Consider the following 19,462-nt stretch of genomic DNA (forward strand, 5'->3'; position numbering starts at 1 on the left):
TGTGGCCCCTGCAGGTGCTGGAGGGGTCCCAAAGGGGCAGAAGGCACTGAGGTCCCCCTGGCCATCTGGGGAGCTGGCAGCAGGTGCCCCACATTCACAAGGTCACAGCTGCCTCTTCATTCACTTCACTCAGCCTGCAAACCCGAAGGTGGATTCCGTGCACTTTCAGTAGCATCTCTGTCCTTGAGGAAATGCGCATCACCACCCACCCCCCCAGGTCTGGGCCCTCAGCCATCCTGTATCCACCCCTCCTCTGTCCTGTGCTGTGCCCTTGCTCCCCTAGGGGTGGAGGCCAGGTGCAAGGCACTTAGGCGAGGAGTCCACCCCCGACCGGCTCCCAGGTCAGCTCCCACTCAGGGCTCTGAGCCAGCTCGGGCCCTTCCCTCACATGCAGGGCCCACAAGGGACAGGCTGGTGACACCTGCCAGGGACACAGCATTGTAATCACCCAGGCCCCTGAAAAGAACAAGTTAAAAGGGACCCCTGTAGTATCACCTCTGCTACCAACAGCAGAGCCTCAACCCCTGTGTTCTTGGGACCTGCGTGTTTGCAAGAAAGCCAGGACCAGACACTCACAGCAGCTAGTCTCTCTCACACACACACACACACACACACACACACACACTGCCCCCAACCTGCCCACCAGCTGGTCCTGCTGCCTCACAGGCACACGACCCGGGGCTGCCCCTGCCAATAAGCCACCTGCCAGAAAACAGACCGCTTTCTGGTGCAAAAAGGAGCTGCATACAAGCATGGCTTCCTCCTAATGCCCATCTTCCCAGAGCTCTCTGAGGACCCCTTAGCCTTGGGCACCCCGAGAGCCTGCAGCCAACACAGGCTCACCAAGCCCCAGCCCGATCCCAGAAGTGCCATTCCCTTCCCCAGGGATCACGGAGAGAGCCAAGGGACAGGTACCTCCTCTGGGACAAGGACAAGAAAGCACTCCCACTCCATTGCTGGGCCTTTCTGAGAGCCAGCAAGGGTTGACCTGCTTGGAAGCCTGAAAAACTCGCCTGGGCTCAGCACCAGCCTGGGAAACAAGCCAGCAACAAGACCCCTTGACGCTCACAGGAGGCCAGGTCCATGGTGAGGTGCCACCCTTCTGCTTGGGACCCAAGATCTCCATGTGCCGGCCATCGCTATGACATGGGGTGGAAGCCAGCAGCCCACCCATGCCCTGGGCACGCCTCTGCAGGAGCAGCCCATCAGGTGGGGGCATACCCAGGCTCGGCCAACAATGCCCAGCACTGCCAACAGCTCAGGGAGCAGGGCAGCCCTCTGTGCTCACCCGCTCTGGCCTCACCAGGCCCCAGGAAGGTCCTGCAGCCACTCTCACTCAGCAAAGACACTTGCGGCACCAGAAAGGACCAGGACAGCTGTCAGGCAGCCCTTCCCACTAGATGGGCAGCAGTGGTCCCTGATGTCAGCCCCTCTTCCCCCAGGAGTAGGCAGGGGACCACAGCAGGCACAGAGCTCGGGACAGTGCCCTCGTGTGCCCAGCCCAGGAGTCCCCGGGCAGCATCAGCTCAGCCTCGTGGAACTTGCTCCTGCCAGCCTGCAGCCCACACAGCTGCAAGAATGGCCAGCCCTGATTTCCCAGCCAAGCGGGAGCCCTGGTACCTAGTTTCCCTTGAGTTGGGGCTGATAGGGGGATGTGCAGCCCGACTGCTACAGTCATGTTCACAAACTCCGCTCCACACATGGGAGCTGCAGGCTCCCCAGGAATGGAGAAGACACACACACACGCATGCACACACATACTCCCACTTACAGCCCTGCCGAGGCAAGCCCAGTGGTCCCACAGTGCTGCCCACCACCCTCCAGGCCCCTGTCTGCTTCCCTGAGTTGTTCCCCTTTATCCTCAACCCTCAGATGAGAGGAGGCAGGGGCTGCCGCCAGCCAAAGGGGCCCAGACACAGCTGGTGTCCAGGGGGATGAGGGGACCACCGTGGTGCTAGATCAGTCTCTCCTCGGGCGGCACCTTGAGGACACTGTCCATCTCTAGCCGGGCCCCGGCCACCTCCTGCTGGCTCGGACTGTAGGTGCCCTCCGACTGGCGCCGCTTTCTGGCCGCCAGGATCCCCGAGAGGAGGCCCAGGAGGAGGAGGAGGAGGCAGACACAGGCCGCAGGCACCACCACCTCCAGCAGCGGGAACGGCAGCTGCAGCGGCAGGCCCTTCTGCAAGAAACAGGACGACCAGGCATCAGGTTGGAGTGGGGATGAAGCTGGGGGGGGGGGGCTTAGGGGGGAGGAGGAGGTGGGAGCACAGAGATCCAGAAAAAATAATACATGCTTGCTGGTGAGGAGCAAGATACAGCCCCAGGGGTGGGGGGTGCTCAAGCAGGTGCACAGTCCCCCCACCACTGGGCCCCTGTGGGAGGGTCCTGGCTAGGACAGAGAACACACACTGACCACCTAGAGCATGCTGGACAGAGCTGAACACGCTGACCACAAACCAGCATTGACCTGCCTGCAGGGGGCAGCTGCGAGCTGGAGCTAGGGCAGTGGGGTCCACCCCAGAGATTCAAACCTGGCTTTGGAGGAAGGGGCCGGAGAGGGCGTGGTTGGCAAGCCTCCCCACCCCCTCCCTAGGGTCCACATGGCCTGGAAGGCTCAAGGCCTCAAAACTCCAGGGCGAGGGACTCACACCCACCCACACACCTTGAGGTTTCTTGGCCCAGTAGAACATTGGGCCCTGGCCCCGGTGACAGGGCAGGGTGGGGGCAGCAGAGGTATAAAGGAGAGTTTATCACAGTTTGAGGTGGGCCCTCACCAGCCTCCATGCTAGGCACTTGGTGTAGCGGGGTAGGAGGGTATAGCCATTTCCTTTCTTACCCTGGGAGGCCGGAGGAAGCCAGGGACATGGGAGCCAGGGGCTATAAAAGCTGCAACTTGAAAGGGAGCACTCCCCGGAGCAGCTGGGATCTGCCGTTTATGACCACGGCTGCCTGACGCCTGTGGACGCCTGTGGACATCAAGGCCATCCCCCGGAGCCCTGAGCCCTGCCACCACTCAGCATGGGGGCCCTCTGCTCCAGACTGCTCGGCCCCTTGGGATGGCAGAAGCTAGACACAGAGGTGCAAACACCCGGCAAACCGCCAAAGTCCCAAGTCAACATGTGGCAGCCAAGCCAGCTCCTGCTCAAAACCTGTGCTGCTGGCATCCTCCTCCCCAAGCCCAGGTCAGGAGCCTCTGGCAGGAGTCCCCAGCTCAGTCCCTCCAACCCTGGGGTCCTCCTGGAGCTGGCAGCCCTGACTCCTAGTCCCACATCGGACTTGGCATGGCTCACTCACCTGGCACCCATGCCTGGGCTTCACGCCCTGCTGACAGGTGGGGGGGGCTCCCCACTCTGCAAAACCCACCCTGGAGTGAAACGACCCCACCTCCCACCTATGATATACAGGTCCCCACTCCATCCGCTTCCCTCCAGTGTCACTCACCGTCACTTCACAGAACCGGCCCGAGAACCTGGCACCGCACACGCATTCAGGCTGCCCACCAGCCGCCTGGCACGTGCCCCCATTCAGGCAGGGGTTGGCATCGCAGGGAAACACAGGGACCCGACACCTGGAGAGGACAGGAGGCTGGGGTAGCTGCTGCAGCACCCCTCCCAACCCTCATCCTCCAAACAAGCCCCCACAGGTGATGCCACCTGCCCCTCACTCCCCTGCCCCATATCTCGCTCCATCAGGATGGCAGAGGAACCTAGGTAAGGGCAGGTGCCAGGAAGACTGACTGCCTGCTGAATTCTCCCCACACAGGTGGCTCTAAGCAACACCACCAGTCAGTGTCACACCTGCTGGTCTGGAAGCCCAGGTAACAATGGCAGGCATCCTGGCACCCGGATGCTAGCGATGGATGAGGTGAGGGAGGACCTGGCCTGCCCACTCCCCAGGCCTCCTCCCACACTCACCTGGGGCCAGCAGAGTCCCCAGGGCAGCTGCCGTTGAGGCAGGTGGCGTTGTGGCTGCACCCATCAGCCGGGGCTGGCACCCTGCAGAGAGAGGGAGGGATGGGGGCTGGACAACGGACACCTGACCTCCCAGCGACCCTCCCCACTGACCCTCCATCCCAGGGACGCACAGGACCAGCCCTGGGCAGCCACTGCCACCCCCACACGCCAGCACTGTGCACTTGGAGCAAGCTCAGCAGACCACATCATCACCTCTCCCCAGGCCCACATTCCAGGTCAGGACACAGAAGCTCCCAGAAGACACTGACGTACAGAGTCCGTGACCCCGCGGGCCCAGGCAGATCCCCCACCTCCCAGTCCCCCCTGGACTCTTGGCACATACCTGCAACGTGGGCCCGCGAATCCCGGCGGGCAGCGGCACTCAAAGAGGCCGTCAGGGCGTGCATGACAGCGGCCCCGGGCGCAGGGCGCGGATCTACATGGGTCGGCACGGGCCTCGCAGCGCCGGCCCTCCCAGCCCGGGCCACAGGCGCAGGCGAAGGCGTCGAAAAGGTCTCGGCAGGCGCCTCCGTGCAGGCAGGGCGAGGGCTCGCACACGGGCGCGCTGCGGCAGCCGAGGCTCGGGACCGGCGCCCCGGGCCAAGCTGCAAAATGCTCCCGAGGGCCGGGGATCACGCCGGGACGCGGCCGCGCCAGGGGCAACGGGAGGCTGCCGACGGCCACGCGGCCCAAGCAGCCAGTAAAGTTCTCGGCCAGCAGTAGGCGCGCGGCGCCAGGTCCCTGCAGGAAACCCAAGTCGCCGGCGAGGCCGTGCAGCGCCACGGGCGTCGCCGTTCTGTCCCACCAGAGCAGCCATCGAGAGGCGTTGCTGGCGGTGGCCCCCGGGCTCTCCATGGCCAGGCGCACTCGGTGCCAGGCGCCATCGGCCACGCGCGGCCCGGGCGCAGGCAGTAAGGCGCCGGGCAGGCCGTGGCCGCTGCGCACGCCAGCCGCCAGCGAGCCGTTGCGCACCTCCAGCCAGACGGCGGCGTGGGCACCAGCCGATGCCCGCAGCAGCCCCGCCTCGGCGTCCCGCGTGCGGAAGGCCAACGAGAGACCACTGAGCTCGCGTCCCAAGGACACATTGCGCCCGCTGAACTCTGCCGGGGGCCCCTCGCGGAACGTGGTCTCGGCCACACCTGTGGAGAGAAGGGAGACTCAGGGGCCGCCAGCCCCTCCCTAGCAGGCATGCCCTCGACCCCAGCGCCCTGCGGTGGTGACAAGCGCTCACACCTGCCCACCATCTAATTCCAGACTGCGGCCGTCCCGGCCCCTACCTGCAGCCCTCTACAGAACCAAGTCTGGGCGGGTCTCGTACTGGGGGGCCCCTGATGCCCACCCAAACACCACCGCCCGCCCCAGGTCACAGGCCTGCAATATCAGCCCCAGGACCCTTTGCCCCCACCCTCCTGGTCCCTGAAATGGCACCCATCACCAAGCCGACCTTCACTGCAGCCCAGTAGTTGCCTAGAACCCTCGCACCCCTGCACCCCACTGCCCTTGGGCAAGGTCAGGGCTGCCTACCTCTGCACCCCATTTCCTGTTGTTGCACTCTGCTTCCTTGTGCTTAGACTCCAGCTGTGCTTACTGACCTTGGGGTCTTTGCACATGCTGTTCCCTGATGCTTGCCTCTTCTGGAAGGTTCCCACCCACCACCCTGGGCTGGGGCTCCTGTCGCTCGCAGCCCACAGTACAGCCCTTTCCCCCCCTCCCGGGAAGTGCACAAGGACACACACTTACAGACAAAGCCATCAGGGACCTCCTCACAGGTGGCAGGTGAGAGGCAGGGCTGGCCAGGGCACCAGAGCTGCTGGGCACAGGTGGGCCCTGTGAAGTTGTCAGGACAGGTACAGTGGAAGTCATTCCAGGTGACAAGGCAAGTCCCACCATTCAAACAGGGGTTGGGCTGCGGGAGAGTTAGGGCAGGGGTCAGCTAGGGCCCGCAGTCAGCATTCTGCCTCCCCCACCCCCATTGCCATCACTGCATCTAGAGCAGACACAGGCCACCACACAAGGCAAATGAGGAGAAGGTTCCTGGTGGCCCACTTTACAGATGAGCAAACTGAGGTTCAGATGCAAAAGCTGTTTGCCTGAGTTACCCGGCCGGAAAAGAGGAAATAGGAACCCATGGGTGTCCTGCCTGAGGAGCTGGGTCAGATCAGGATGGGTCAGGGTCAGCACAGCCGGCTAGAGAGGAAGTGGACCGTCCAGCAGTGGGACCCCAAGCAGGTCCCTCCCCTCCTCACCACAGGACTCACTATCCCCCACCCCATGGTGTGGATACACATCAGAACACTCACATTGCATGTGTCCTCCGAGACGCAGCCCTCGGTGAGGTTTTCAGAGTGCCAGCCATCCAGCTCATGAGCCAGCTGACTTGAGTTCTCCCATGGCGGAGGGAAGAAGGGCAGCTGCAGGTCGTTGAATCGCAGGTCCTGGAGGCAGCCTTGGAAGGGCCCTCCCCAAGCCCCCATGTTGGCGGCTGGCTCAGCCTTCCCGCCCACGTGCACCTGCTGCCCGAGGCCCTGAAGCTGCTCAGGCCCGAAGCTGAGTGTCACCAGGCGGCGGAGCCCATCGTCCCAGCGCCCAGGCAGCACCATGGGAGGATTGCCAGGCACTTGAGCCCGGACCTGTCCCTGGCTCAGGAAGACGGTCAGGCCAGCGGCGGCTGAGCCATTGACAAACTGGAGCAGCAAGCCGGTGGGCTTCCGGGTGCGCAGGAGGAAGGACACTGTGAGGTTGGTGCCAGGGGGCTCGTGGAGCAGAAAGGAAGCGGAGCTCATGATGCCCGCCAAGCCAAAGGTGGCAGCTACGGCTTCTGCAGGGAAAGAGGGTGCGTTGGTGGGAGGCTGCAGGCTGAGCCAGTCCCTGGTAGCAGGCAAAGGCGCCCTCCCCGCTGCACCCGCTCCTCACCGTCCTCGCATGTGGGGCCGCTGTAAGGCCGGGGGCAGTCGCAGTGGAAGCGAGTCCACAGGTCCACGCAGGACCCTCCGTGGGCGCAGGACAGGGGCTGGCACTGTTCCTGGCGCTCACAGCCCAGCAGTGCGGCCTCCCCAAAGGCCTCAGGTAGCAGGAGGCGCTCGTCCACCTGCACATCCTGGAAGCAGCCCACAAACTCCCCGCCACCCAGCTGAGTTGAGCTGGGTCCTGTGAATGTGGTCAGGGACGGTGTTACAGGGCCGGAGACTACGCAGAGCCGGCCAGGGCAACCCTCGTGCCAGAGCCGCAGCTCCAGGCTGCCTGGGCCCAGCACCGCCTCCACCCGGTGCCAATGTCCATCATTCAGGGCCAGATCCGGCAGTCTCAAAACGAGCACGATGGTGCCATGGCTCTGGAGCGTGGCCTGCAGTGTTGCTGCCACCAGCGCCAGCTCCAGGCTGTCCTGGGTGTCCTGGATGCGACTGGCCAAGACCCCAGCTGGTAGCGTGGTGCGAAACCGCAGTGCCAGCCTCATGCGGTCATTGCCCACTGGCACCAAAACCCACACAGGGCTCCCAGCTGCCACAGAGAAGGTGGTGTTCTGGCCACACAGGGGTCCGTGGGTCCCAGGGGGACAGTGGCAGACAAAACTGTGAACCCCAGACTCAAAGATGGGGATGCAGGTGGCAGCCGGCGGGCAGGTGTGGCTCTGGCAACCCGTGAGTGGCACAGAGCAGTCCGGGCCACCCCAGGCCTCAGGGCACCAGCAGACGTAGCCCGCCACGGTGTCCCGGCAGCTTCCACCGTGCAGGCAGGGTTCCGACAGGCACTCGTCCACCTCCTCCTGACATGTGAGGCCTTCAGGAGAAACCGGGCCGAGGCTCAGGGGCGCCACAGCCTCTTCTGTGGGCAACCCCAGAACTTGTAAACCAAAGCTACTCTCAAAGGCTTTCTCATGGTCCCCCACAAGTCCCCTGGTGACCCAGACCCTGAGGGTACCCTGCCCTGGCCATGCCCCTCCTTCCACTTTCCACCTGCTCCCTGGCTCCGAAGCCCTCCTTCCGTCTGTCTCTCCCAGGTGCCAGCCACCTATTTCTAAAGCAGCACCTGGCCAGGTTGCCCTCCAACCTAAAGTCCGATCACCCACCTGGCCTGGGCGACGCCCTCCTGGGTCCCTGGGCAACGCCTTTCTGGGCCCCTGGGCCAAGCCCGCCCAGGCTCTCAGACCACATCCCTCCTGACAAGCCCTGAGCTGCCCATCCTCTGAGCCTGTCCTGAAGGTCCTGCCTTTGGGGTTCTGCTCACTCTGACAGGAAAATCTCTCCCTCTCTTGCCCTTTAAACTCCTACTCAAGCTGCAAAGCCCAAACCCAAAGGGTCCAGAGGCCCCCTCTCTGACTATGAAGCAGCTGCCCCACCCTGGTCTCCAGGAGCTCCCACAAGATGCTCAGATCCCAGAGCCCCTGGCCTAACCCCATTTCAGCCAGGGCTCCCAAAGCAGACCAAGACCAAGGCTGCCTCCATAGCTCAGCCAGAGTCGAAGTCCCAAATAAGCCACCAGAACTTAAAGCCTGGTGCCAGGCTACCACAAAACACTACTGTATCCCTCTGGCACACGCTGACCACCAGCTCCAGGCCACACCTCCCTTCACTGAGGCCCCGTTTCCTCCCATACCTGCCAGGAGCCACAGGCCTCCCAGGAGGGGCCACGGGGCCTGCAGACCCATCGCCTTGCCCCAGGGACAGGCCGGGGGATCCAGGAGAGCTCCAAGGCTTGGAAGCAGAGCTCCCCACCCAACCTGCTGCCTGCTCCTTCCCAGCCAGCTCAGGAATGCCAGGCCCCCAGCCTCCCCCACACCCAGCACAGCCCAAAGGGAGGAAGGGCCAGGAGCCCAGCCCCATGACCCAGGTCCCCTCCCAGGCCTGACCTCACAGCCACCCTCCCTGTCCCGGTCTGGGAGAAAGCTGGGCTCCCACGGAGCCCCCAGGGCCTGGCCCCTCCCTCTCCAAGTCTCCACTGCCTGCCTCCTTGCTAACACAGGGATGTTATGCCCCCACTGTTCAGGGCCTCATGTGTGCCAGGCACCCCCGGGACCATAAACATGGGACCATGGGGAACATGGGACCAAGGGGGCAGTGCCTGGGCTTCCCCTGGGGGTGGAGGACATGAAACCCCTCCCTTCCCTGGGGCAGCAGGAATGCAGGCAGGAGTGGGGGAGGTGACACGGGCATTCCAGAGCGGGCAGAGGCCTCGGGGAGTAAATGCAGCTCCTGCCCCCCCACCCCATGTCTGTGTGTCCAGGTTGCCATCTGTCCCCAAGCTAGGGAGCCTCTTTCTGCTTGTCTCAGCTCCCCCAAGCCAAACTGGTCCTTCCACAGGTGCAGCCCCTCAGGAGGACACCCCTTCCCCGTGTGTTCCCCTCACTGCCACGGCCCTTTGTCCATCAGGCCAGCTGCCAGGGCTGTGCTAGCTTCCTGGCTCTTGGCTCCATCCCAAGCCCTCTCCCCTTCTCTGGGACCTGACCCATGACCATGGCGTGCGAGGTACTCAGCGGAGCTCCCCCAGGCAGGCCCCCTGACATGTCCCACTGCTGCAGCACCTCCTGGCCACCTCACTCCTGTTCCAATCTCAGACTATGGCTCCGCCCCCCTGAGCTGTCACCTGGGCCACACCACTCCTGCCTCCTCCCTCTTCTTGTTCCCATCCCTCCACACATCCCCCCACACGCGGCGTGTACCCCCCCAGGCCCGCCCCACCCCCGGGCACCTGCGAAGCCATCCAGGCAGTGGCACTGGAAGCCGCTGGGCAGGTCCTGGCAGTGGCCTCCGTGCTGGCAGGGCCCTGAAGCGCACTCATCCACATCCACGCTGCAGTCTGCACCTGCCAGAGGCCCAGTGTGGCTCCCACCTGCACCCCCAGCTCAACTGCCGAGCTGAGGGGGTCTGTTTTGGAACTAGGGACCCTGAGGCCCAGAGAAAGAAGCTGGCTGGCTCAAGGGACCGGCCTTTATCCCATTGTCCCCTCCTCCCACTGCCCCTCATCCCTCCCTGGGCATGCGGACCCTAGCTGACTGTGTCCTCCCAGCAAGGGGCTCACCCTCAAAGCCGGGAGGGCAGCGACACAGGAAGCCTGCGGCATGGCGGAAGCTGAAGTCGCCGGGAAAAGTGGCCTGGATGCCCCCATAGAGGGCAGGGTCGGAGCGCTGGAGGCACTGGCCGCCGTGCTGGCAGGGGCGCTCTGCGCACTCGTCCTCATCCAGTTCACACCGCTCGCCGCTGTAGCCTGGGGTCACACACGCGCGTAGGCAGCAGATCACACGGGATCACCAGGCAGGGCCCAGGAGGCTGCCACCAACAATGAGTGTGGGCACACTGATGGGATGGCAACAGCGGTGGCCATGGGCTGGGCCTGTACCGTGTCTTCCAGTCACTACACTCTGGGAGCAGGTGCTAGGGCTGCGACCCCATTTTGCACACATAGGTTACAGGCACATAGAGGTTGCAGCCCTCCACGCAGAGGGCCCAGACAGCTTGCACGTACCCTCGGAGTTGGACATCTGGCCCCACTGCCCACTCGCAGCCCTTGACTCGGGGGAAGCTCGCTTTCTCGCTCTCTCTCTTTCTCTCATGCACCTACACACACACACACACACCTGGCCAGCAGAGGCAGCGAAAGTTCCCGAGGCCCTCGAGGCAGGACGCATTGTGCGCACAGGGCGCAGACGCGCACTCCAGCACCTCCTGTTCGCAGCGTGTGCCCTCGTAGCCTGTGCCCGCGCAGTCACAGCGGAACCTGGGGCAGGTGGGCGTAAGGCCGGAGCTATGAGTGTGTCCGCGCCCGGGGACCCCACCCCACCATTCGTTTCACAGCAGTAGGGCCTCAGCCGCCCGCTTACCCGTTTACCAGGTCGTAGCATACACCTCCGTGTGTGCACGGCTGGCTCTGGCACTCATCGAGGTCCAACTGGCACTGGGCGCCGCCGTAGCCTGGCGCGCACGCGCAGCGGTAGGAGCCCACGCCATCCAAGCAGGAGCCCCCGTGCAGGCAGGGTGCTGAGGCGCACTCGTCCACCTCGGCCTCGCAGGTCACACCTGGACGCCGGATGGAGACAAGAGTGGTGGGCGCCCGCCGTGGAGGGGGCAGAGCACGCTGCCCCGGAGTGCCAGGAGCTGAAATTTGATTGGTCCCAGCCTTGGGACCAGGTGTTCCTACGGCCAGTGTGGGCAGCACGGTGGCTGGGAAGTGGACACCACTGACTTGTTGAAGCCAAGCTTGGGCCCAGAAGTCAGGGGTCAAATGACCCAAATGAGGATTGTTTTTTGCAGTGTGGATAAGCGCCAGGAAAGGAATTGGACCCATGAGAGCAAGAGTCAGGGTCTGACCTGGGAACTGGCAGTCAGGGAGGGCTTCCTGTAAGGCTTGCCCAAGATGGAGGCCTGTTAGGTAGATGCTGGAGAGGCAAGCTGTGCTTGGGACAGGGGCCGAGAGGGCTGCTGCTTGGAAGGTTCCAAGTGGTGATTTTGCTGAGGGTGGGGGGAAGAGTGAGCACCCCAGAAAACCAATGGGGGAAGACGCTCTGAGTTTGCCTGTCTTGTCTTGGCTTTGAGTCCCAGGACCTGCAGGGTTTGGGCCTGGAGAGACCCTTGTGTCCTTGTGTCTCCAGTGGGCCATACTCCACTAAAGGGAGTATGTTTAGTTTGTCCCCGGGGTAGGGGAAATGGGGTAACAGGTGTCCAGCTGACTCCAGCTGGAGCCCTCCCCTTAAATGGCTCAGTGAACACCAAACACGGCTCCTCCTCCCCACTCCCACCCCGGTGCCAGGGGGAGCCAGGCCCCAGCCACCTGGAATCCCAGCCTCCCCCGCCCGGCTGGGATCAGGAGGAGGGGAGGAGTGAGTCACGGCAGACGCTGCCCTGCTCCCAGGCACAGATCAGGGAAGAGAGGCGCCCGAGGCAGCCCACAGGGCCGCGCGCCCTCACACACATGTACGTTCTGCGGACTCGTTCAGAGAGCCCAGACAGCCTGACCCCGAGGACCAGCAGGCACACAGGCCCAGGTGTGGCACCCATACACACACACACACACACACACAGGATGCTCAATGCAAGGCACAAACAGCTCCTGCACTGCGCACCCTCCAAGACCCCGTGCTACCCCCAGACTACACCGCCTGCTCTAGGGCAGCCTCAAATCTCCCTTGATTCACAGTTGAAGCTAGAAGTCATCCTGTCTTCACCACAGTCGCCACCCTAGCCTAGACTTCAACCTCACTTCCCAACTCACCCCAGCCTCATGCTTCTGGACTTGGGGCCTCTCCAGCATGTGGCTCTCAGCCACCCTGGCCTCAGAGCGGGGATGGCATTGGCATGGCTGGTGTGCACCCAGAACTATTGTAGATTTGTGATCGACCCTCTCAAGACAGCAAGGATTCCAGCGGAGCTGGGAGGGGAGAGACTCTCTCCACTGCAGTATGGGGAGGGACCTCCGGAAGGGAGGGGTCCACCTTAGATCCTGAACTGGCAGATAAGTCAGGCAGCACCTCAGGCCAGCTGGAGCTGGGACAAGAGTGAAGAGTGACAGTGCTTGCTGGGGGGAAGCGGAGGGTTAGAGTTGGTCCTCTCCCCCACACCGAGCCAGAGAGGCCCTGCTGGGGAGGCAGGGGCTCCTCCTGCAGAGCCAAACTGCAGAAGGGGCTCAAACATGCACGCTGCATGCCTGCATGTGCCAGGCTCCACTCCCAAGCTTCCAGGAGAGCCGCAGCAGCCTTGGCAGGGTCAGTTCAGGAGACTTGGAAACAGCCCAGAACCTCAGGGGTGCCCCGGGGCAGCTCTGCAGAAAGCAAAGCTGAATTCAGGCTTGCCGCCTGCCCTGCAGAAGGCATTCACATTCCAAGGCTCCCCTCCCCGACCCCACCCAAGTAGGGGGACAGCCTGAGCCATTACCTGCATAGCCCAGGGGGCATTGACATTCATAGCGATCGGCAAGGTTGCGGCAGGTGGCCCCATGGTGGCACGGCCGGGACGCACACTCGTCAATGTCCAGCTCGCACTGTGGGCCCTGGAACCCAGGCACGCAGTAGCAGCGGAAGCCGTGGGGATCTGGGCCCTGGGGCACACAGAGAGCACCATGGTGGCAGGGCTGGCTGGCACAGCCCTGGGGTTCTGGGGGCCCACAGGTGTAGCCACCGCTCTCTGCAGCCTGGCACCTGGCTCCTGGGTCACAGGGATCTGAGGCGCAGGCGCTCTGCATCTGTGGGGGCACCGTGCCTGTAGAAAGAGGAAGGCAGCTAGGCTGGGCTAAGGAGAACTTCCCTAACCATCACACACACACACAGAGTTCAAGGCCAACCCTGGACCCCAGAAAGCAACATAGGGGCTGGACAAGGGCCTGGAGCAGGGTTGGGAGGTACAACAAGCTGTACACGTCCATGCTGGAGCCAGCCACAGTGCTGAGTTGCCCACACAGCACAGAAATGGGTCCAGGATACTGGCTCATCACGTCCCTGCCACGCCCGTTTTGCAAAAGTGCAGAGGTTCTAGGAAGTGAAGAATCCCTGAAGTCACCCAGGCAGTCAACACTAGGACAGCAGGGGGATGAGGGCTCCCCTCTGGGCCTCCCCCTTCTGCGTGTAGGCTGGCCCCCACACAGGGACCGGGAGGGAATGAGCGTGGAGGAGGGGACAGCCGCCCCTGTCGGTAACCCCATCCCTGTGTGAAAATGGACACGTCCCGACCTCAGCCCAGAGGACCAGGGCAGCTGGATGACTTCAAAGGCAGAGACCCTGTGCCGGCCCCTGCCGCCCCAGCCCCAGCCCCCCTCCACCATGCCCCGCTGGCCGAGGAATGTCTGCAGGACCCCTGACCCTCCTTGAGTTGCCACCGGAGAACATGTGTGTGGCTGACCCGTCCAGGGTCACACGAACCCAAGCAGGTATCAGCACCTACTCGCCAACCACCTGACTCAGGGCACGACTATACTCACCCCCGCGCCCTTCGGAGGGCGGCTGCTTTGGAAGCCAGCCTGCCCCTGTGCCCCTCCATTCCTGGTCTAGGAGCTACTTCAGGGTCATGGTCATGCAGAGGGAAGGACTCAGGCTTGGAAGGGAAGCAGGAAGTGTCTCAGAGGACAGAGGACCTAGGGCAAGTTGCTTCCGCTCCTGGCCTTGGGCTCCCAGCTTTCGACTAGGCTCCTTTAGGTAAGGCTCCCGGGACTCCAGCAGGGAGCGGCTGCTCAGGGCGTGGTGGGTGGGGGAGGGGTGCCCTTCCCCCACGCAGGTTGTCATCCAGACACTGCCCAGGCCCTGCCCCTCACCTCCCCCACTCCAGTGAAGACCCCTAGATAAGGCTGACAGCCTCTCGGGCGTCATCCACATTCCTGACAGGACTGTCCACCAGCCTGAGAGCCAGGCAGGGAGACAGGGAGAGTTCCACAGAACAGCCAGAGCCACCTGGCTTGCCAGCGCCATGCCCACGGCCCAGTCCTCTGAGGGATGACCGGGGCAGGGCATGGAGGCTCAGCCCAGGCACCCTCCCAAACTCAGGGAAGCTGTTCTGAGCTGCTTCTTCCAGGGCTTGGGCCTATGGACAGGGGCACAGGCCAGCAGGGACTTCCCTAGGGGCTTAAGGCAACAGTGAAGTGTCCTGTCCCTCAGGGCAAGGCCATCTGCTAGAGTAGGTAAAGGCGTGATGGGGCAGAGGGAAGGTGTGATGGGGAGGAAGAATGGTGTGAAGAGGGAGGGAGGATGGTGTGATGGGTGGGAGGATGGTGTGAAGGGGGAGGGAGAGTGGTGTGATGGAGAGAGAGGATGGTGTGAAGGGGGAGGGAAAAAGTGTGAAGGGAGGGAGGATGGTGTGATGAGGGGAGGGTGGTGTGAGGGGATGGAGGGTGGTGTGAGGGGAGGGAGGACGGTGTGATGAAGGGAGGATGGTGTGAGGGGAGGGAGGGTGGTGTGAGGGGAGGGAGGGTGGTATGAGGGGAGGGAGGACAGTGTGATGAGGGGAAGATGGTGTGAGGGGATGGAGGGTGGTGTGAGGGGAGGGAGGGTGGTATGAGGGGAGGGAGGACGGTGTGATGAGGGGAGGATGGTGTGAGGGGAGGGAGGGTGGTGTGAGGGGAGGGAGGGTGGTGTGAGGGGAGGGAGGGTGGTGTGATGAGGGGAGGATGGTGTGAGGGGAGGGAGGGTGGTGTGAGGGGAGGGAGGGTGGTGTGAGGGGAGGGAGGGTGGTGTGAGGGGAGGGAGGGTGGTGTGAGGGGAGGGAGGGTGGTGTGATAGGGTGCTAGTGGACTGAACTCCCTCAGGAAAGGACTCTGGTTGTGCGTACCAGGCAGAGCTGCCCTGAATCTGGGTGTCAGCAGGGCCCACATTAAGGGGGTGTTGGAGCCCCAAGGTGCTGCCTTGGAAGCCCTGACTCTGGGGTGCCCCGCAGGGCCACAACCAGGGTGACCACAGTGCCTAAATCTGTCCAGTTCAGTGACTCCCGTTATCAGGGCAGGCTGTGCCCTCCGGGAGCTCCACTCCCATGGGGTGCGGCCCTCATTCCTGTGGCCCAGGGTACCCCTTCCTCACCTGGGGCTCTGGCCTCCTTGTTCAGCGGCAGGAGTGGCAGGAGCGTTGGTGTATGTGGGGGGGCAGTACCTCTTAGAGCCCAGGAAGGCAACGACTTGTTCCAGGCTCAGCCAAGCACCTCCCAGTGAGGGACAGTGAGGCTCGCCTCCCACCCAGACCCAGGAATCTGCATTGTCCCCGCCCCTGAGGTCACCTTTGCACCTTGAGGTGCAGCCACTGCTGCTGTCTGCCTCTCGGGAGGGAGCCAGGCCAGGCAGGCTGGCTAGAGGGGCGGGTGCTTCATTCCCCAGGGCCCGGCTGGGGGAGGTGGGGCCTGTTGCCAGAGCAACGAGGGGCCTGTGCTTATCTTTACAAATCCCTGCTGACCTCTCCGCCGGCCTGTGCGGACCTGGCAAGGGAGGGATTAACGGACAGTGTCCTGCGCCCTGCGTCAGCCCCTTCCTGGTCCTGCGTCCTTCTGTGTGAGTCACACCAGAAGAGGGGGCAACCACTCACAAAACCTCAGTTTTCTGACCCCAGGAGGTGAGAATGAGCCCCCTCGGCCTCAGGATCCTCAGGGTGCAGTGGTGGTCCAGGTTTCCCAGCATCACTGGCATGCACATTGGCCCGGCCTCCTGGAAGGGTGTGCAAAGTTTTCCCAGGGGGGAGAGGTTGAGTGGGGGCCTCAACAGGGAAAGCCAGCAAGCTGGGGACTCTCTCTTGGCTGTCTCCAGATCCCTCACTTGGTTCAAGGGTGTTCCTCCGACCCTGGGCAGAGCCAGCCCTGTCTGTCCGTCTAGACCCCGGCTTTCTGCGGTCCCAGTGGGATTCAGGCAGAGTCACCCCACCGCCTCGCTGGCCACTTGCATTGGCTCTGACACAAGTCGAGCATAGCAGTGACCTGGGACCCCGTAATGTACAGGGGCCTCTAGCAGGGAGGAGATAAGCTGTCGCCTGCCACCCACCACCAAGTCCCCGGCCCATGGCTGGAGGCAGGGGCGTGCAGAGGACACAACGAGGCAGGGGCGCAGGCAAGTCTCATTTCCAAACACCTGTGCCCAGCGTCAGCATTGCCCAACTATGGGCTGAGAGCACCAGGCTGGGAAACAGAGAGAGAGAGCAGTGGAGGGGCAAGACGGGGCTCCAGACCTCCCCCCTCACTCCTGCCAGGGCTGCCCTCCTGCCTCACTCTCAGCTAAGTATGGCCTTCCACACTAATGCCCCTTACGCTGGCAGTTTCAGTCAAAACTTAAGTCAGAACAGAGTGGCATAATCACCCAGTATGCTTATAGCGGCAGAGTGCAACCCACTGCTCAGAGGCCCCAAGGGAGCTGGGACTTCGGGCGTGCAAACACCACTGTCCACTGTGAAATGTTGGCCCTCGCCAGCTCTGTGGCTCTGAGATGCTGGGCAAAGTGCTGGCCTTCCCTGACCCTTCTTTACCCCCTCTGCAGACTTGGGGGACTCCAAGCGCACCTCCCAGAACCAGGCTGTGGGGAGGATTCAGTCCAATCACCTTGCTCTAGTAGCAGGTGCTGGCCATGTGGGACTGCTAAGATTTGTCCCTCAGCAAACTTTACTGGAGGTAAAGCAGCTGTCCAGAAGAGCTGGCCGCTGGGCTGAACATGGTGGCCTCCTGCTGTGTCCCTGCCCTGTCCCACCACACCCCCCACCCTTCACCCTCTGGTTGGAGGAGGGGCCAGCCATGGGGACCAGATTTGCTGCCCGCCAACCCCTTTGTCTGCTGGGCTCCCTGGGTGTTCAGGGAAGCAGGGGTGGGGCTGAGAGCCCAACGTGCCCCATTGTGCTCCCAAATGCTTGGTGTTCTCCATGGCAACCAGCCGGGAGCTTTGTGGCTAAGTGGGCCCAGGACGAAGGGGCCCAGCTCAGGGCCTGGCAAGGAGTGGGCAACAGAGCAGGAGCCCTGGGGCCTCCAGAAGGCTCCACCCCCTAGGCAATGGATTTTCAAATTGCACCATCTCCTGCTGCTGCTGCTCCTGCTCGTGGCAGGCAGGCTGTGGGTGCTAGCATCCGGAAGCAGCCATGCTTGCAGTGCCCTGTTCCGATTTTTGGGGACCTCTAGAGTTGGGGCGACCTCTGAGGTTAGTGCCTTTTGTCTCCCATGCCTCAAGGACCCTCTGGATGAGGGTGTAGGTGCCTAGGAGTCCACGCAGAGGGCTTGCATGCACCTGCCGACACCTGTCCCATCACAGCATTTGCCCTGGCACACGCACACAGATATGCAGCTGTGTGAAGGGGCATTCACCTGGGTGTCCACTGCAAGACCAGGGACAGATGGCCGGACACACAGGCCGGGGGTCATGCCCTTCGTGTGCAGAAAGCAGGCCCCGGGGCTCCTGTGAGCCCCAATGTTGCTTGGGGCAGGACTGGTAGGGGGCAGTTCCCAAGTCCCCAGCCCTCCCCAAGCCTTGGTTTGCCAGGGCCAGGAATAGAAGCCAAGGGCTTTGCTAATATAGGCACTGCTCAGAGCTGGGTGGCAGGGCTGGATAGTGCACGGGCAGGGCCTGGCAACCTGTGGCACTCTGAAAAAGTAGAGCAGCCAGGCCAGGCCCGCCCTTCTGCAGACAGGAGCAGGGGACTTCCCGGAGCTGGCCCTGTAGCTATAGTGACGCCTAAGACCCCCCAGGAGGAATTCCAGGCTCCGTGTGTGTGAATCTACTTGGACAAAAGCGAAAACTCCTGGGCAGATGGTGGTCTGATATCAGAGAGCCCTTCCAGGTTTGGGAAAGCTGGGGGTCACAGAGCAGCAGGGGACACCCCCAAAACACCCCAGCCTGTTTCTCCGTCCTCTTCCTGCTCCCTGGGGCTAGCAGAGGCCGCACTCCCCAGCGCCTCTTCCCCTTCTCTGAGCTGGGGTCTGCCTGCCCCAGTCCCCATGTGAGTGCGAAGAGCTGGCCCAGCCCACTGCACAGCGCACACCCCACAACTCTGCTGGGACACGGCTCGCCACACCGGGAGGCCTCCCACCGCCTCACCCAGGATGGCTCCGCACACAACCACCCCAGGTCCAGCCCCTCGCCTCCAGGAACTGCTGCTTTTACTGGACGCCACCAGCTGCATACCCCACTGCCATCCCACACACAGCTGGTCCAGGGTCCAGGGGCCCACAGCCTCACAGCACTGCACCCTTCTGCTCCCAGCACCCCAACATGAGGTGTCCACAGTGGGGGCCCAGACCCTTCCCCCAAGACCCCCAGGCTTGGACCCCTACTCACCAGTCAGGAGGGTAAGGGCAGGGACCCAGAGTAGCAGCAGCAGCAGGAGAGAGGCCACATGTCTGGGGTCCTGGGTCCCAGGCCCGGCCAGCGCCATGGCAGCCCTGCTCTGCTCACCGCTGTGGGAACGACCCGCCGCCAGCCCGCCCTGCGGCTCCTCTGCCCCCACTCCCTCCAACCAGCACTAATGCCATGGACAGAGGCCCGGCCCTCCTCCCCGCCCTCGCCTCCCCCACCCGCCGCCCGGGCTGCCCCGCCCACCCGGCCTGGGATTCTGGAGGAGGGGGCTGGCTGCCCCATATCCCAGAGTGCAGCCCCGGCCCCAGACCTTGGCTCCAGATCACAGATCAGCGGCCTGCGGGCCTGACCCTGTGGCTCAGGGCTCACCTGTGCTTCCCCCACCCTCAGGTGGCAGCTGTAGCCCCCCGGAGATGTTGTGGTACCGGGGCTTCTCGGGACCCCCCCCAGGGTGACCCCGATCCCTCCCAAGCCCTCTAAGCCCCCATGTTCACCTGTCCAGCCAAACCCGCGGGGTGCAAAAGGCTTCAGACCAGTGCTCAAATGGCTCACACACAGCCCCCCTTCCCAGAGCTGTCCACCTACACCGGCCCGCAGCACACACACTGCATCCCACCCACCCTCTTCCCCACCACCCTCTCTGCCTTCTCAGCATCTGGCCTCCCCCCCCCCCCGCCACACAGCCCAACCCCCCCATTCGCCCTTCAGGTCTGGGGCCCTGACCTGCCCCCCACCCCCTCCCCTTAGTCTCTGCTGTTTGCAACCCCAGAGCCCTCCTTGCAACCTACACA

General features: G+C 63.4%; 1 protein-coding gene across 1 annotated transcript; it reads right to left on the reverse strand.

The window, feature by feature from the left end:
* Positions 1–1,504: 1,504 nt before the first annotated feature.
* CRB2 (crumbs cell polarity complex component 2) lies at positions 1,505–18,750 on the reverse strand. Its single transcript, XM_004593717.2, has 13 exons — positions 18,654–18,750; positions 12,815–13,138; positions 10,768–10,963; positions 10,525–10,664; positions 9,969–10,154; positions 9,639–9,752; positions 6,867–7,730; positions 6,254–6,771; positions 5,694–5,859; positions 4,297–5,092; positions 3,915–3,995; positions 3,442–3,568; positions 1,505–2,179 (listed from the first exon to the last, which is right to left on the reverse strand). Exons 1-13 carry the CDS (start codon positions 18,748–18,750, stop codon positions 1,955–1,957), a joined length of 3,834 nt encoding a protein of 1,277 aa, XP_004593774.2. The 3' UTR covers positions 1,505–1,954.
* Between the last annotated feature and the right edge of the window lie 712 nt (positions 18,751–19,462).

The sequence above is a fragment of the Ochotona princeps genome, chromosome 14 (genome assembly GCF_030435755.1).
Source record: "Ochotona princeps isolate mOchPri1 chromosome 14, mOchPri1.hap1, whole genome shotgun sequence".
In the NCBI taxonomy this organism is placed as follows: Eukaryota; Metazoa; Chordata; class Mammalia; order Lagomorpha; family Ochotonidae; genus Ochotona; species Ochotona princeps.